General features: G+C 41.3%; 1 protein-coding gene across 7 annotated transcripts in view; it reads right to left on the reverse strand.

The window, feature by feature from the left end:
* Nucleotides 1-14974, reverse strand: part of ylpm1 (YLP motif containing 1) — a 50357-nt gene that overhangs the window by 14834 nt on the left and 20549 nt on the right. For 6 of the 7 annotated variants that reach the window (XM_020056221.3, XM_010903521.4, XM_010903520.4 and 3 more), the window contains 8 exons: nt 12441-12585; nt 11680-11781; nt 11152-11335; nt 10975-10986; nt 10569-10774; nt 4500-4672; nt 4229-4291; nt 1547-1666 (listed from right to left, as the gene is read on the reverse strand). In XM_020056221.3, coding sequence (XP_019911780.2) covers nt 1547-1666; nt 4229-4291; nt 4500-4672; nt 10569-10774; nt 10975-10986; nt 11152-11335; nt 11680-11781; nt 12441-12585 — 1005 coding nt within the window. The remainder of the gene's footprint in view (nt 1-1546; nt 1667-4228; nt 4292-4499; nt 4673-10568; nt 10775-10974; nt 10987-11151; nt 11336-11679; nt 11782-12440; nt 12586-14974) is intronic. The other variant, XM_010903519.4, reaches the window with a different exon arrangement.

A 14974-nucleotide genomic window follows, 5' to 3' on the forward strand; every position in this document is an offset into this window, starting at 1 on the left:
TCAGTGGACATCAGAATAATATTTGTAATTGTGGAAAATGCCATGGTAATAAGAAAGATACAAGGGACATGGTAGAGGAGACATGAGGTTTCACTTGTTGCCATATCTGTAAGGTCTGTTCACAGTTCCATCTCAACCAGGACGACATATAGCCTCCAGATCCCAATCACAATGAACACAGCTCTCTTCCCATATTGCACATATACCCCATCCTACTCTTTTTTAAATTGCTGCTTGTTTACACTGTTATGTATATTATTGCAATATTTTTGCTTTATATATTTCTTAATTCCTATTATGTACATGTCGTGCGTCATGTCACAAGAATTTCATTGTGCAGGATTACACTGTGATATTCGGCGCATTTGCTAAAGTTTTTGTATCGATTTGTATCAATGTCAACTTCTGACTGCCATTTTTTTGCCCAGGATCGTGACCCACGTTCACTTAGAAGAGGACTAAAGGCGAATACAATTCCATCCAGTTACCCAGTTCAAGCTGTGGAGAAAAACAGATTGTAAGTAACATTTTCGACTGCTATGTTATTATGAACAAAGTACACATTGCATCCGGATATTCTGGGCAAGGGTTGGGGATTAACATGTTCAACCCTAACCATTGCCCCCCTTTAGCTGCTGTCCAACTTAATATTTGGTCAATTCATCATCTGTGTATTATGGTTAGAACAAGTAAGGCTGTATCCCCCCCCAAAAAAATTCCTGTTCGTATTCAGAGTCAGGCACAATACATGTATATTCCTTTCTCTCTCAAGCAAATAAAGTTTGACTGTAAGAGGTGAATATCAAAGACGAAATAGGTAACTTGCTTTCTAGCTAATACTAACTCTTGTTAACTGTGATGTACACTTACTCTTCCCGATTGAACCCGTGGATTGATACAACTGAACAAAACTGACCAGAATACACAGAAAATACACGACTATTTGAAATGAGATATTCATTCATTCATCTTCTTCCGCTTCATCCGGGGCCGGGTCGCGGATGAAGATATGAGATATGAGAAATGAGATATATATTGTGAAAATGTAAACTTTATTTTGAAGAATACAACATCGTCATGTTCTTTGAGGTAAACAAAACCAGGCGTCTATGGAGTGTTTTAGAGTAGTTTTAGGCATGCAATGCAGTTTTGTGATAGGGGTACGTACGGTTTCCATTCATGAATTTGTACAATGCTAAAAACACAAATTGTTGACTGAGACAGAGCTGAATAATGGACGTTTTAAAAAATATATATAATGATGTACCTGAAGGACCAAATTGGGGTAAGGGAACTGTAACCGAAATATGATTTTTGGACGAACTATTCCTTTAAGGCCTTTTTGGCCGCATTTACGCAGGAAGCAAACTGCTGACCTTTTGCCCGTTTATAGGCAAAATATAATCTGGTCTGGTCAAAAAGACTAATTACTAGAAAATATCACAATCAGGACCTGTGTAAAAACAGCCTTCTATGACTACAACCATCTTCTACAGAGCAAATGGCTGAAAAAGAAAATAGTAGCACAGTATTATGCAGAACAGACCTTGGTTTTGAACCTTTTCCCTGTATCTGGGTCCTTCTCCATCTTCTCCACCTCTGTCATGAAGTAGTCATCTAAGCCCAACACTCGAGGTGGTGCTCCTCCACACTCGACCTCCTTGTCCTTACGCAACAAAATTTGACATGACATTTAATGATATTGTCATTTATCAGATTTTTGGAGGAACTCAGATTGTGGATTCAACATTTATCAGGTTGGACATTTGTTTCACAGTTCTAGTAAATAAAACAAAGCAGCTAACAGAAAAGACAACGCTTGTAACAAGAAAGTATGTAAGAGAGAAGCAGCAGTATCAAGTAGTGAATTGTTTAGGTCAAAGTAAGACGACTAAATGAAGGGCTTTCGTAAATAAATGCTGCAAAGGAATTTGTGGTTGCCTGATATACCATCTTAACAACTGCAATCTAAAAAACCTGGCGAAACATACAACTCAGTTTCCAAACAATTAGGGATGATGCTTAAAATGTAGATAAAAACAGAATGCAATGATGTGCAAATTCTTTAAACCCTGTATTCAATTGAAAATAGTATAAAGACAACAAATCAAATGTGGAAACAGACCTTTTTTTGTTAAAAAAAATATATGCCCACTTTGAACTTGATGCCAGCAACACGTTTCAAAAAAGGTGTGACACAGGCAAAAAAATACTGGAAAAGTTGTGTATGGCTAAAAAACTCAACCTGGTGGAATATCACAACTAATTAGGTTAATTGGCCACAGGTCAGTAACATGATTGGTATTAAAACATCATTCCAGAGAGGATGGGTCTGTCAGACGTGAGGATGGGGAGGGGTTCATCACTGTGTTGGTAAATAGTGCAACAATTTAAGAATAACGTTTCCCAATGTAAAGAAATTGTTTAGGGATATCATCATCATCCACCGTACATAAAATCATTAAGAGATTCAGAGAATGCAGAGGAATCTCTGTATGCAAGGGACAAGACCAAAAAGCAATAGCAGATGGCCGTGATTCTCAGGCCCTCTCTGCATTAAAACCAGACAATTCTGCCGTGCAAATCACTGCATTGGATCAGGAACACTTCCAAAACCAATTGTCTGTAAACAGAGTTCTTCACGCCATACACAAATGCAAGTTAAAACTCTACCATGCAAAGAAGAAACCATATATAAACAAGATCCAGAAATGCCGCCACCTTCTCTTGGCCTGGGCCCATTTACGATGGACTGAGGTGAAGTGGAAAACTGTTCTGTGATCGGACTAATCAAAATTTGAAATTATTTTTGGGAATCATTGATGCAGAGTCCTATGGACTAAAGAAAAGGGGGACCATTCGGCTTATCAGCGCACAGTTCAAAAGCCAGCATCCGTGATGGTATGGAGGTGCATTAGTGCACAATTAACGCTGAACTATATATACAGGTTTTGGAGCGACATTCAGTTAGGTCTGGAAATATTTGGACACTGCCCAAATTTTCATAATTTTGTCTATGTACGCCACCACAATGGATTTGAAATGAAACAACTAAGATGCAGTTGAAGAGCATTAACCCTCCTTTGTGATGCCTTTACTGCAGCTGTCTTCGTGGGTGTTTCTGCCTTAAGTTATGTCTTAAGCAAGTGAAACGCATGCTCGATCAGGTTGAGATCAGGAGATTGACACGGCCATTGCAGAGTATTCCACTTCTTTGACTTAAAAAACATCTGGGTTGCTTTTGCAGTATGTTTTGGGTCATTGTCCATATGTAAAGTGAAGCGCAGTCCAATCATCTTTGCTGAATTTGGCTGAAACAGACAATATATCCCCATACACTTTAGAATACAATTTGGATGTATTCTAAATGGATGTATCTAACCCTAACCCTCAAATTAAAGCTGAGAGACTGTTCTTTAAGGCCATAATCATTACTTAACTGTAACTTGAATACATTTTGGTAAAAAGCCAAAATAAGAAAACTTGTGTCATTGTTATTTCCGGAACTAACTGTACGCTGCCATCCACACAACGTCTTTTTCAGGGAATGCCTTGCTTATTTCAGCAAGACCATGCCAACCTACATTCTGCACGTATTACAACAGCATGGCTCGGTAGTAAGAGTTTGGGTGCTGCCTGCAGTCCAGACCAGTCACCCATTGAAAACATTTTCATTCCTTCATGAAATTAAAAATATGACAAAAGAGACCCTGAACTGTTGAGCAGCTAAAGACTTAAATCAAGCAAGAATGGGAATACATTTCACTTTCAAAACTACAGCAATTGGTCTCCTCAGTTTCCAAACACAGAGCATTGTTAAAAGAAGAGGTGATGCAACACAGTGGCAAACATGCCCCTGTCTCAACTTTTTTTTAAATGTGCTGCTGGTATCATTAAATCATTGTATTTTTCCAAAATAACAATAACATTTCTCAGTTTCAACATTTAATATGTTGTTTTTGTACCATTTTAAAATAAATATATGGATGACAATATCTATAGTCAAATAGAAAGGGTAACAATACGGTCATACTTTGCACATCATTTCCCATTCCTAAATCATATGCATACATCTTATATCCACAATACTCTATTAGTAATAATGGAAAACAAGAACAAATTTGAAAAGAACATTTGATCCCACCTGATTCATTATTACTAGAATCATTACCACAGTGATTATTAGAACATCCTTGCTCAGATTATGTTAACTTTAGGTTTAACCTACCCGAATCAGCTTGGCCACGTGACTTTTACCACTTCCTGGTAGGCCTCTCATAATGATCACGATCTGAAACGACATTGTAAAGGTTATGGAACACACAACTATAGTATATATGATATAGTAGACATTTCTGTTGGGATATGATACTGTTGCAGTTTATTGTAGCCTACAATGAGGACATCACTATCTTGACAACACTTTTATTAAACTGAATGTGGAAGTGAATCAAGTGTTAAGGTGACTGAAGAATGTGCTGGCAGCTATTTATTTGCACCCTTTCTGGACGAGTTTCTCGGCCTGGTGGTTTAAGAAGGTCCTCAACATTCTTTGTCTCTGGTTTCTTCTCCACCCTGGCTGGAGGTGCTGCTGGAGGGGGTGGAGGATGGGATGCCGTGGGACCCCCTTGGGACCCCCCTCCTCTCTCCTCAGGGTAAATCCTCCGCTCCCCTGCACCAGAAAATGGGACAGTTAATGGAAAAAAAACTACATATATTGTCACAAGATTACTTTAAAAACTAAATGTGTTTAAAAAGGGTCACAGAAACACAATATATTGTCACCACATGACATGCTCAAAAATGGCAAAAAAAGATTGTTATAACCTATAAAAGGTTGTCACTCATTGTATGAATGGTTTGATGAGAATTTAGAGAATATTTTTAGGCTTAGAATGTGTTCCAGGTGGGGGTTGGCCTCTGCCAGGGCTGCGCTTTGTCACCAATCCTGTTTGTAACTTTTATGGACAGGATATCAAGGCGTAGTCGGGGTGGGGAGGGGTTGCAGTTCGGTGGGCTGGGGATCTCATCGCTGCTTTTTGCGGATGATGTGGTCCTGATGGCATCATCGGTCTGTGACCTTCAGCACTCACTGGACCGGTTCGCAGCCGAGAGCGAAGCGGTTAGGATGAGCACCTCTAAATCTGAGGCCATGGTTCTCAGCAAGAAACCGATGGAGTGCCTCCTCCGGGTAGGGAATGAGGCGATACCCCAAGTAAAGGAGTTCAAGTATCTCGGGGTCTTGTTCGCGAGTGAGGGGACAATGGAGCGGGAGAATCAGAGCAGCAGGGGCGGTATTGCATTCGTTTTACCGCACCGTTGTGACGAAAAGAGAGCTGAGCCGGAAGGCAAAGCTCTCGATATACCAGTCAATTTTCTTTCCTACCCTCACCTATGGTCATGAAGGCTGGGTCATGACCGAAAGAACAAGATCAGGCGGCACAAGCGGCTGAAATGGGTTTTCTCAGAAGGGTGGCTGGCTTCTCCCTTAGGGATAGGGTGAGAAGCTCAGCCATCCGTGAGGAACTCGGAGTAGAGCCGCTGCTCCTTTGCGTCGAAAGGAGCCAGTTGAGGTGGTTCGAGCATCTGGTAAGGATGCCCCCAGGACGTCTCCCTAGGGAGATGTTCCAGGCACGTCCAGCTGGGAGGAGACCTTGGTGTAGGCCCAGCACTAGGTGGAGAGATTATATTTTGACACTGGCCAGGGAACGTCTCGGGATCCCCCAGTCAGAGCTGGCAAATGTGGCTCGGGAAAGGAAAGTTTTGGGTCCCCTACCCCCGCGACCCGATACCGGATAAGCGGATGAAGATGAGAGATTAGGCTTAAAATGTGATGAATGCAGATTTTTAAAAAATTATCAGACTGACTGATATTAGGTGAGTTATAAACACCTTGTTTTAGATTTCTGTATTCAGAAAGCGAAAAAGGAGTGTGATGATCTAGATTAGGATCCACCCTAACTATATCAATCCCTAAGCAAAGGTTAAAACATATCTAATAAAATCTCAGCTTGTAACCTGTATAAAAGACACCTGTCCACAGAAGCAATCAATCAGATAGCAAACTCTCCACCATGGCCAAGACCAAAGAGATGTCCAATGATGTCAGGGACAAGATTGTAGACCTACACAAGGTGGGAATGGGCTACAAGACCATCATCAAGCAGCTTGTTGAGAAGGTGGCAACAGTTGGTGCGATTATTCGCAAATGGAAGAAACATAAAAACTGTCAATCTCCCTTGGTCTGGGGCTCCATGCAAGATTTCACTTCTTGGAGTTGCAATGATCATGAGAACAGTGAGGAATCAGCCCAGAACTACGCAGGAGGATTTTGTCAATGATCTCAAGGCAGCTGGGACCATAGTCACAAAGAAAACAATTGGTAACACACTACGCCATGAAGGATGGAAATCCTGCAGTGCCCGCAAGATTCCCCTGCTCAAAAAAAGCACATGTACAGGCCCTTCTGAACTTTGCTAATGATTCAGAGGAGAACTGGGCGAAAGTGTTGTGGTCAGATGAGACCAAAAAATAAAAAAAAATTAAAAAAAATAAAAAAATTAAAAAAAAAAATCGAGCTCTTTGGCATCTCGCATTGTTTAGAGGATGAATGCTGCCTACGACCCCAAGAACACCATCCCCACTGCCAAACAAGGAGGTGGAAACATTATGCTTTGGGGGTGTTTTTCTGCTAAGGGGACAGGACAATTTCACTGCATCAAAGGGACAATGGACAGGGCCATGTTCCGTCAAATCTTGGGTGAGAACCTCCTTCCATCAGCCAGAGCATTGAAAACGGGTCGTGGATGGGTATTCCAGCATGACAATGACCCAAAACACATGGCCAAGGCAACAAAGGGTTAGGGTTCGTAAACCTTAATGACTTGGAGAAGATCTGCAAAGAGGAGTGGGAGAAAATACTTCCTGAGATGTGTACAAACCTGGTGGCCAACTACAAGAAACATCTCCGTGATTGCCAGCAAGGGTTTTGCCACCAAGTACTAAGTCATGTTTTGCAGAGGGGTGGAATACTTATAAATTGATTTGCATTTTAATGAGTGAAATAACATTACTGACGTGTTTTCCTGGATAGTTTTGTTGTTATACTCTTGCACTGTTCAAATTAACCTATCATAAAAATTATAGACTGATAATTTTTGTCAGTGGGCAAACATACAAAATCAGCAGGGGATCAAATACTTCCCCCCCCTCACTGTATGAAGTATAAATTGCTATTTTAAACTGTGACCCGCTCATTTATTTCTATATTAGATGCACTATACCGGTTTTGCCCCCAGAACCTCCTGGTGGACCGTAGAGGAAGGTCGCACTGACAATGGCTCCATATTCATTACGTATTTCTTTGCTCATTACTGTTTATTTTGTTTTTATTTTTGTTCATGCTGCACTGTCGCTCACCCAGTATGATCGACAAGCACTTTTGGAAGTTTGTTCATCACTGAATGCAGACTTTTTCTCGACTTACCCGAGCACTTGCAGCTTCCTTTGTCACAAAGTGCTTCCTTTGTCCTGTCGCTGATTTGTTTAACAATACACCAATGGAGGAGAAAGAAGAGAGGCAAACCTGCCGGTATCCAACGTAGATCTCAGATGAGACACTACAATCCGTTATCGAGCATTTTACTCAAAATGTTCAATCCCTGGACAATAAAATGGATGAACTACACGATCAAATGAAGTTTCAGCGGGACATTGCGAACTGCTGTGTGCTGGCGTTTGTTGAGACCTGGCTAGACCCTATGGTGCCTGGTAAATGTAAAGGCTGCATTATGGTAAACGCTCACTGGGGATCTGAGGTTGCAGGACTTTCAACACACTGTTCACCAGACCTGGAGTTCCCAACTGTAAAAGTACAGCCCTTCTACCTTCCGCAGGAATTCAGCTCCGCTATAATCACAGCAGTCTACATACCCTGCAGGCAAATAAAATGTGCATGCTAGAGGACCTATACAGAGTAATTAATGGACTAGAGGACACTCACTCGGAGGCAGCTTTTATTGTTGTTGGCAACTTCAATAGGGCAAATGAGTTTGGCTAAAATGCCACCAGCACATTAAATTTCCAACCCGTGATCAGACTCTTGTCAAGTGCTATTCACAGATATGGAACAGCTACAAACCACTTCCCCCACCCAGCTTTTGGTAAGATGGATCACACCTCATTTTTTCTCCTCGCATCCTACAGACAACGACTAAAACAGGAAGAACTGGTTTTTCTGCCAGTTCAGCGCTGGAATGAGGGATTCATTCCCACTCTGCAGGACTGCTTTGAAACAACAGATTGGCAGATGTTCTGTGTTGCAGCTGATGAGGGCATTGATGAATACACAGACTGTGTGACACTTTCCAAGTGCATCAATGATGTCGTCCCAAGGGTCAACACAAGGATTTTTCCCCAACCAAAAGCCCAGAGGACAGTTAGGGTCCTCTGCCTATAGTTACAGGGACCTGGAGGCTTTGAGGAGGTCCAGATATGACCTACAGAAGGCTAATAGATATGCAAAAAGAGAATACAGGGATAAGTTGGAGTCTAAATACCACAGCTCTGACCCTAGACGCATGTGGGGAGGACTGCGACACATCACAGAATACAAAGGGAGTAATAGCAATGATACTCGTCCCACTGCCTCGCAGCCTGAAAAGCACAAAACCTTCTATGCACGGTTTGAGGAGACCAACACAATTCCTTCTGGAAGGCTTGACTGCACTCTGTCCATAATCACAGCTGACGCGAGGACAGCTTTTAAAAGAGTGACCCCTTGGAAGTCACTAGATTACACTCCAGGCTGTGTCCTCAGGGTGCACCAACTAGCTAACATATGTATTCACCTCTATATTCAACCTCTCCCTGACTCCACAATCATGAAGTGCTTTGAGTGGCTGGTCAGAAACTACATCTGCTCCACCCTTCCGCACACTTGGACCCCTTTCAATTTGCACAACACCCCAAAAGATCTACAGACAGTGCCATCGCCCTGACGACACACGGTCCTCTCCCACCAGGAAAGAGGCAAGAAATGTGAGGATGCTTTTTGTGGACTACAGCACACCATTCAACACCATTGTGCCCGCTAAGCTTGCTTCTAAGCTCAGGGCCCTGGGAGTTTGCAATCAGATCCTGGACTAGCAGACCCCAGGTGGTGAGAATGGGCAACCTCACCTCAGCACTGACCCTGAGCATCAGAGCGGTGTTCTCAGTCCCCTCCTGTACTCCCTGTTCACACGCGTGTGGCCACAGACAGCTCCTATGTCATCCTTTAGTTTGCGGACGACACTACCATCCTGGGTCTAATCTCCAACAATGACACCGCTTACAGAGAGGAGGTAAACAACCTTGCTACATGGTGCCAGGACAACAACCTCCCTCTCAATGTCTCCAAGACTAAGATGATCGTGGACGTTAGTAAGTGACAGAGTGGGGATCACACCCCCATACACAACGATGGAGCTGAAGTAGAGTCCCTGACTACAGGTTCATATGTGGTTTTATCAAAGATGACCTCACCCGGTCCAGGCAAGCAGACTCTGTGGTAAAAACTGCCCAAAAGCAACTAACACCAACACACAATGCCTTAGGAAAGCACAGAACATCATAAAAGACTACAGCCACCCAGGCTATGGTCTGTTCACAGTGCTGCCGTCTAGCAGACGCTACCGGAGCATCAGGACATGCACTTCCAGAATCAAACAGTTTTTTCCCTGATCAGAGCATGTTCGTGACCAATATGATCATTGATGACTTTCTATGCACATTAGCATATTTTAATGTATCATTCAAAGACATTTTACACATTTATAATGACAAAGATGGTGGCTTGTGTACATCGCCAGGCTCAGTGTCTACCTAGTCTTTAGCAGTAATTGACTTTCTTAGCTTCTAGCTTATTCACTCTAAAACTAGCAATGAAAGAACTCCAGACTGCCATTAGCAAACAGAACAACCGGATGGTGTTCGTGGTTGCAGGGGATGTCAACCTGAAAACAGTTTTTCCCAAATTCCACCAAAATGCTCCAACAGAGGAAACAATACACTAGACTGTGTACACAAAAATCCTGGAAACTTTCAAAGCCATTCCCCTCCACCACCTGGGAAAAAAAACACAGACTGGAGTTTGTTTGCGACTCAAGCCACACTTAGCCTCATTCTGGTTAAGTATGGGAGTTATGTTATTCGGTGCATTTGATGAATAAAAGACTGACTAAAATGTATTAATAATTGAAAACTATATAAAATGGTTGTTTCTTAATATTTTAAAAGGTAAAGTCACTGTATGCATTATGCTATGCATGACAGTGGTTAATTTTATACAAGTAAGAAAATACAACAGTTATATGCCACTTATACCATGCGTTGCTATTTTTAATGGTTAAGAACAGCTACCAAGTAATATGGCTGACAAATTCCTCCATTCTCATGTATAGGGGTGTTTAAGTATCTATGTGTGAAACCAACAGGTTTCAGCATATTGCTTGAGCTGCTTTTTTATAAACTATTTGCATACAAAAACCAGGCCTACTGCCTCATCATGCCATTTGCATTGCACTTACCATATGGAGGGGGTCCATGGTCGTAACGGTCAGACACGCGGTCAGGCACACGGTCAAGCCCACGGTCATATGGAGGTCGGTCATAACCAACAGGCCTCCCATAATGGTCTTCTCTGTCTCTACTGGAACGTCCGGACTCCCTCACATCCCCCCTGATGTCCCGCTCTCTGTACCCAGGGCGAGGTGGGGGGTGGCCTGGTGGAGGTCTGAAGAAACAGACACAGCATGTTGAATCATGACATAACAAGGCATGTATTTACGATATGCTTCAGAGAATGACTGAAGCTCTTGGATCCGTTTTTCAAGATCCGCACTGTCTTGGACATGTTAATAGTGGTCCTGAAGCCGGCAGTATTCACAAGAAAACAACCAGTCATACTAGTTAAAGAAAAGCGTGATATACTACCTTTCATCAACACTTGAGGCAGCAAGAAAAGAACAGAAAACATTACAAATGTACCTAGGCTTGGTTGCGGTATATGGCATTGTGAATTATGTTATTACATACTGCTGATATAAAAAAATTTACACTTTCATAAATAGATCTGACAGTATTAACAATAAAAAGTGGAGCCAGGAATACCTGTCATCTCGAGAAGGATAACGTTCCCTCTCAAATCGCTCTCTCTCAAAGTCCATGGGAGGTTCTCGGTACATCTCCCTCTCTCGACTGTACTCCCTGCGCTCCAGATAGGGAGCCACTGGCCGCCGGTCATAATATGGGTCTCTGTTGTAAGGTTCCCTCTCTCTTGGGGGACCCAAGTGTTCTGAGATTAAACAATTAATTTTGTTTTAACAATAATAGTTATAAGAATAATAATAATAATAATTTCTTAGCAACTCAGTCATAGAAATTTAACACACGAGGGGGTCCCAGCAGAAATCAAACCCACAATCCTGGCAATGCAAGCACAATCATCTACCAATTCAGCTTCAGGAAAAATATATGAATCTTGAGCTTAGATTCCACCCTTGATGCTAAAACATTTACATTTGAGTGATTTTAGATAAGGTCCTTTAAGAGATAGTGTATTACAACTAAAACCTACATTAGTTACTACATGCAGAACTAAGGCTACATAATTTAATTTAAAATAATACATAAAATAACCTTTTTCATAGCTCCTTTCCCTCTCTCTGTCAGACAAAGGATCGGGCCTCAGCACAATCCTCTCACCATAAGAGATCCGTTCTACTGTAGCAGCACCAAGATCTGGAAGTCACATGGAAATAAGGGGGTCAATGTAGCAACCAGAAAACACACTCGGTCTCTGTGATAAAAACACACTGTCTCTGTGATGAAAATACCCTCAGCCATTCTTCTAAAGCAAAACATCCACTATCTAACAAAAGGGTCAGTTCTATGGTTTTTAAACATTCTCTACCCAAGGATTTTCTTGCATTCAAAACTGAAAGGCGACCGCCCTCCCAAAATCTCACAGATTGTGTGCAGTGTTTTAAAACATGATTTTGGGCTCTAAAAACACCAGCTATTAAGATATTGTTCTGCAATCAGCATCCAAGGATCAAAACATCTTCCCCCAGATATGAGTTCAGGCTTAAACAAAGAAAGACTGTCAGACACGCCGACAAGAATATCGGAATTAATGTCAACAATGGATATAGGAACATCCCACAAGGATGTGTCTCAACAGGTATACAATTTTACTAAAATTATGAATAAATGTAGTGTAGACTTGCATACAGTGAGTGAATGTTTAGGCTTAGACCCATATTATGCAATACATGCAGTCACGACCGCAAAGCGTTTAATACCAAAAATACACAACATTCGCTACCCATCAACATTTTTCAGTTCTATAGATTTTTTAAATCCTCTATCCATCAAATGAATTAAATTTCTTGTCCTACCATGTCCATGTCCATATTCAACAGTCTTGGGGATCACCGATGGTTTGGGGACTGGAGCAGAAGACAAGTACCCAGTGTCTGCAGGGTTGGCATCCCCCCACGTTACAGTTTTAGTAGGTACTGAGCTAGACATGAGATTGGTCGCCTGGGTAGAGAAGCAGCAATGGATTAACGGGTAAGAATGTAAAAAGGATAAACAAATTACAGCCAGAAATTGAGAAATATTAAATACAGATGATAACAAGTCTAGACACATGAACATTGCTTATGTTCACTGCATTCAGAATGTATTTAGACTCCTTCACATTGTGTTACATTGGAGTATTTAAAAAAGAAAAAAAATACATTTCATATTTTTTCCTCATCAATCCTAATACAAACCCCATAATGACCAAGCAAAAACAATAGAATTACTTTGTGCTAAAAAACATAAATATTACATTTACCAGTATGCAGACCACATCACTCAGCACCTATGGCAGCAATTACAGTGAGTCTTTATTGGCATGACATATCAAAAGGTTGGGTTAATGTTGTGGGTGAAGAGCTCACCTATATTTAAAGAATGATGGACATTAATTTTCCTGGGGGGGTGGGGGGGGGCATTTTATCATCAGGAGCCATTGTAGCTTGGGCATGACTTCTAGTCAGAAAGTAACCGGCAGTATTTGATTGCAACAGGTGTGCTGCATATAAAGACGTTGGTAAATGTTTAGTACCCTTCCCCAGATACAACCCTTCTTACTAACCCTAGACCTTCTTACTAACCCTAGACCTTCTTACTAACCCTAGACCTTCTTACTAACCCTAGACCTTCTTACTAACCCTAGACCTTCTTACTAACCCTAGACCTTCTTACTAACCCTAGACCTTCTTACTAACCCTAGACCTTCTTACTAACCCTAGACCTTCTTACTAACCCTAGACCTTCTTACTAACCCTAGACCTTCTTACTAACCCTAGACCTTCTTACTAACCCTAGACCTTCTTACTAACCCTAGACCTTCTTACTAACCCTAGACCTTCTTACTAACCCTAGACCTTCTTACTAACCCTAGACCTTCTTACTAACCCTAGACCTTCTTACTAACCCTAGACCTTCTTACTAACCCTAGACCTTCTTACTAACCCTAGACCTTCTTACTAACCCTAGACCTTCTTACTAACCCTAGACCTTCTTACTAACCCTAGACCTTCTTACTAACCCTAGACCTTCTTACTAACCCTAGACCTTCTTACTAACCCTAGACCTTCTTACTAACCCTAGACCTTCTTACTAACCCTAGACCTTCTTACTAACCCTAGACCTTCTTACTAACCCTAGACCTTCTTACTAACCCTAGACCTTCTTACTAACCCTAGACCTTCTTACTAACCCTAGACCTTCTTACTAACCCTAGACCTTCCTACTAACCCTAGACCTTCCTACTAACCCTAGACCTTCCTACTAACCCTAGACCTTCTTACTAACCCTAGACCTTCTTACTAACCCTAGACCTTCTTTCTTGGCACTCTATTGATAATACATTTTACCTAATGACTAGGATGTTTCTCTGACATGCATTGTCAACTGTGGGACCTTATATAGAGAGGTGCATTTTTCAAATCCAATCAACAGCTGGACTCCAATCTTCTCAGGGTTGAAACAACTCAAGGAAGATCAATGGAAACAGGATACACCAGAGCACAATTGAGTGTAAAATTGCAAAATTTGAAGATCTGAATATAAATGTTTCTTAATAAACAAAATAATTAAAAAAGTCATTATGGGGTGTTGTGTTTGGTTTGACGTGGAAAAATATTTTTCATCTATTTTAGAATAAGGCTGCCTCATCATGGAAAAGGGGAAGTGGTCTGAACATTTTACAAACGCACTTAACACTATTAATGTAAAACCTTTTTTCACCTTTAATAAGCACGTAACCACCTACATTTCACTGAAAAACAAATGGATAATCTCACAAAAAATACAAATTATACTGAAAAAGCATTGTTGTATAAACAATTTGCATTATTTGGCAAATTATATATCTGCTGTCAGTTAAATAACCTGTCAGGTTATAGAGGCTTGCTGATCAGCTGTCAAATAATATAAGAGATTAAACAGGCACCATATTGTGTACACACATGGTAGACCGTTTATTAGGCACACCCACCCACCTTGTAATAATTGTTCAGTGTTGATAATTGCATGCACACTGGCGCTGCTTTGTTTTTTAACCCTATGTGGTTGACTGCCGCAATGGCCCATCCAAGACAAACAACTTAGAGATACTGAAAACCACTTGTCAATACCATTTTTGGCCAATTAGCATGATTCTTGCCATTCTCCTTTGAACTCACCTCAAATCAACAAGCCATTTTATGCCAATAGGCTGACTGGATGCTTGATTCCAAATACCCAGGAGATACTACAATTGGCAAGTCTATAGGCATAAAACATGGTCTTGGGTGTTGTACCTAATAAACAGGCAACTGTGTGTAAAGTGCACTACTTTTTCCAAGAACCCAATATGCCCCATTTCAAAGATTTT

The sequence above is a fragment of the Esox lucius genome, chromosome 18 (genome assembly GCF_011004845.1).
Source record: "Esox lucius isolate fEsoLuc1 chromosome 18, fEsoLuc1.pri, whole genome shotgun sequence".
Taxonomy (NCBI): domain Eukaryota; kingdom Metazoa; phylum Chordata; class Actinopteri; order Esociformes; family Esocidae; genus Esox; species Esox lucius.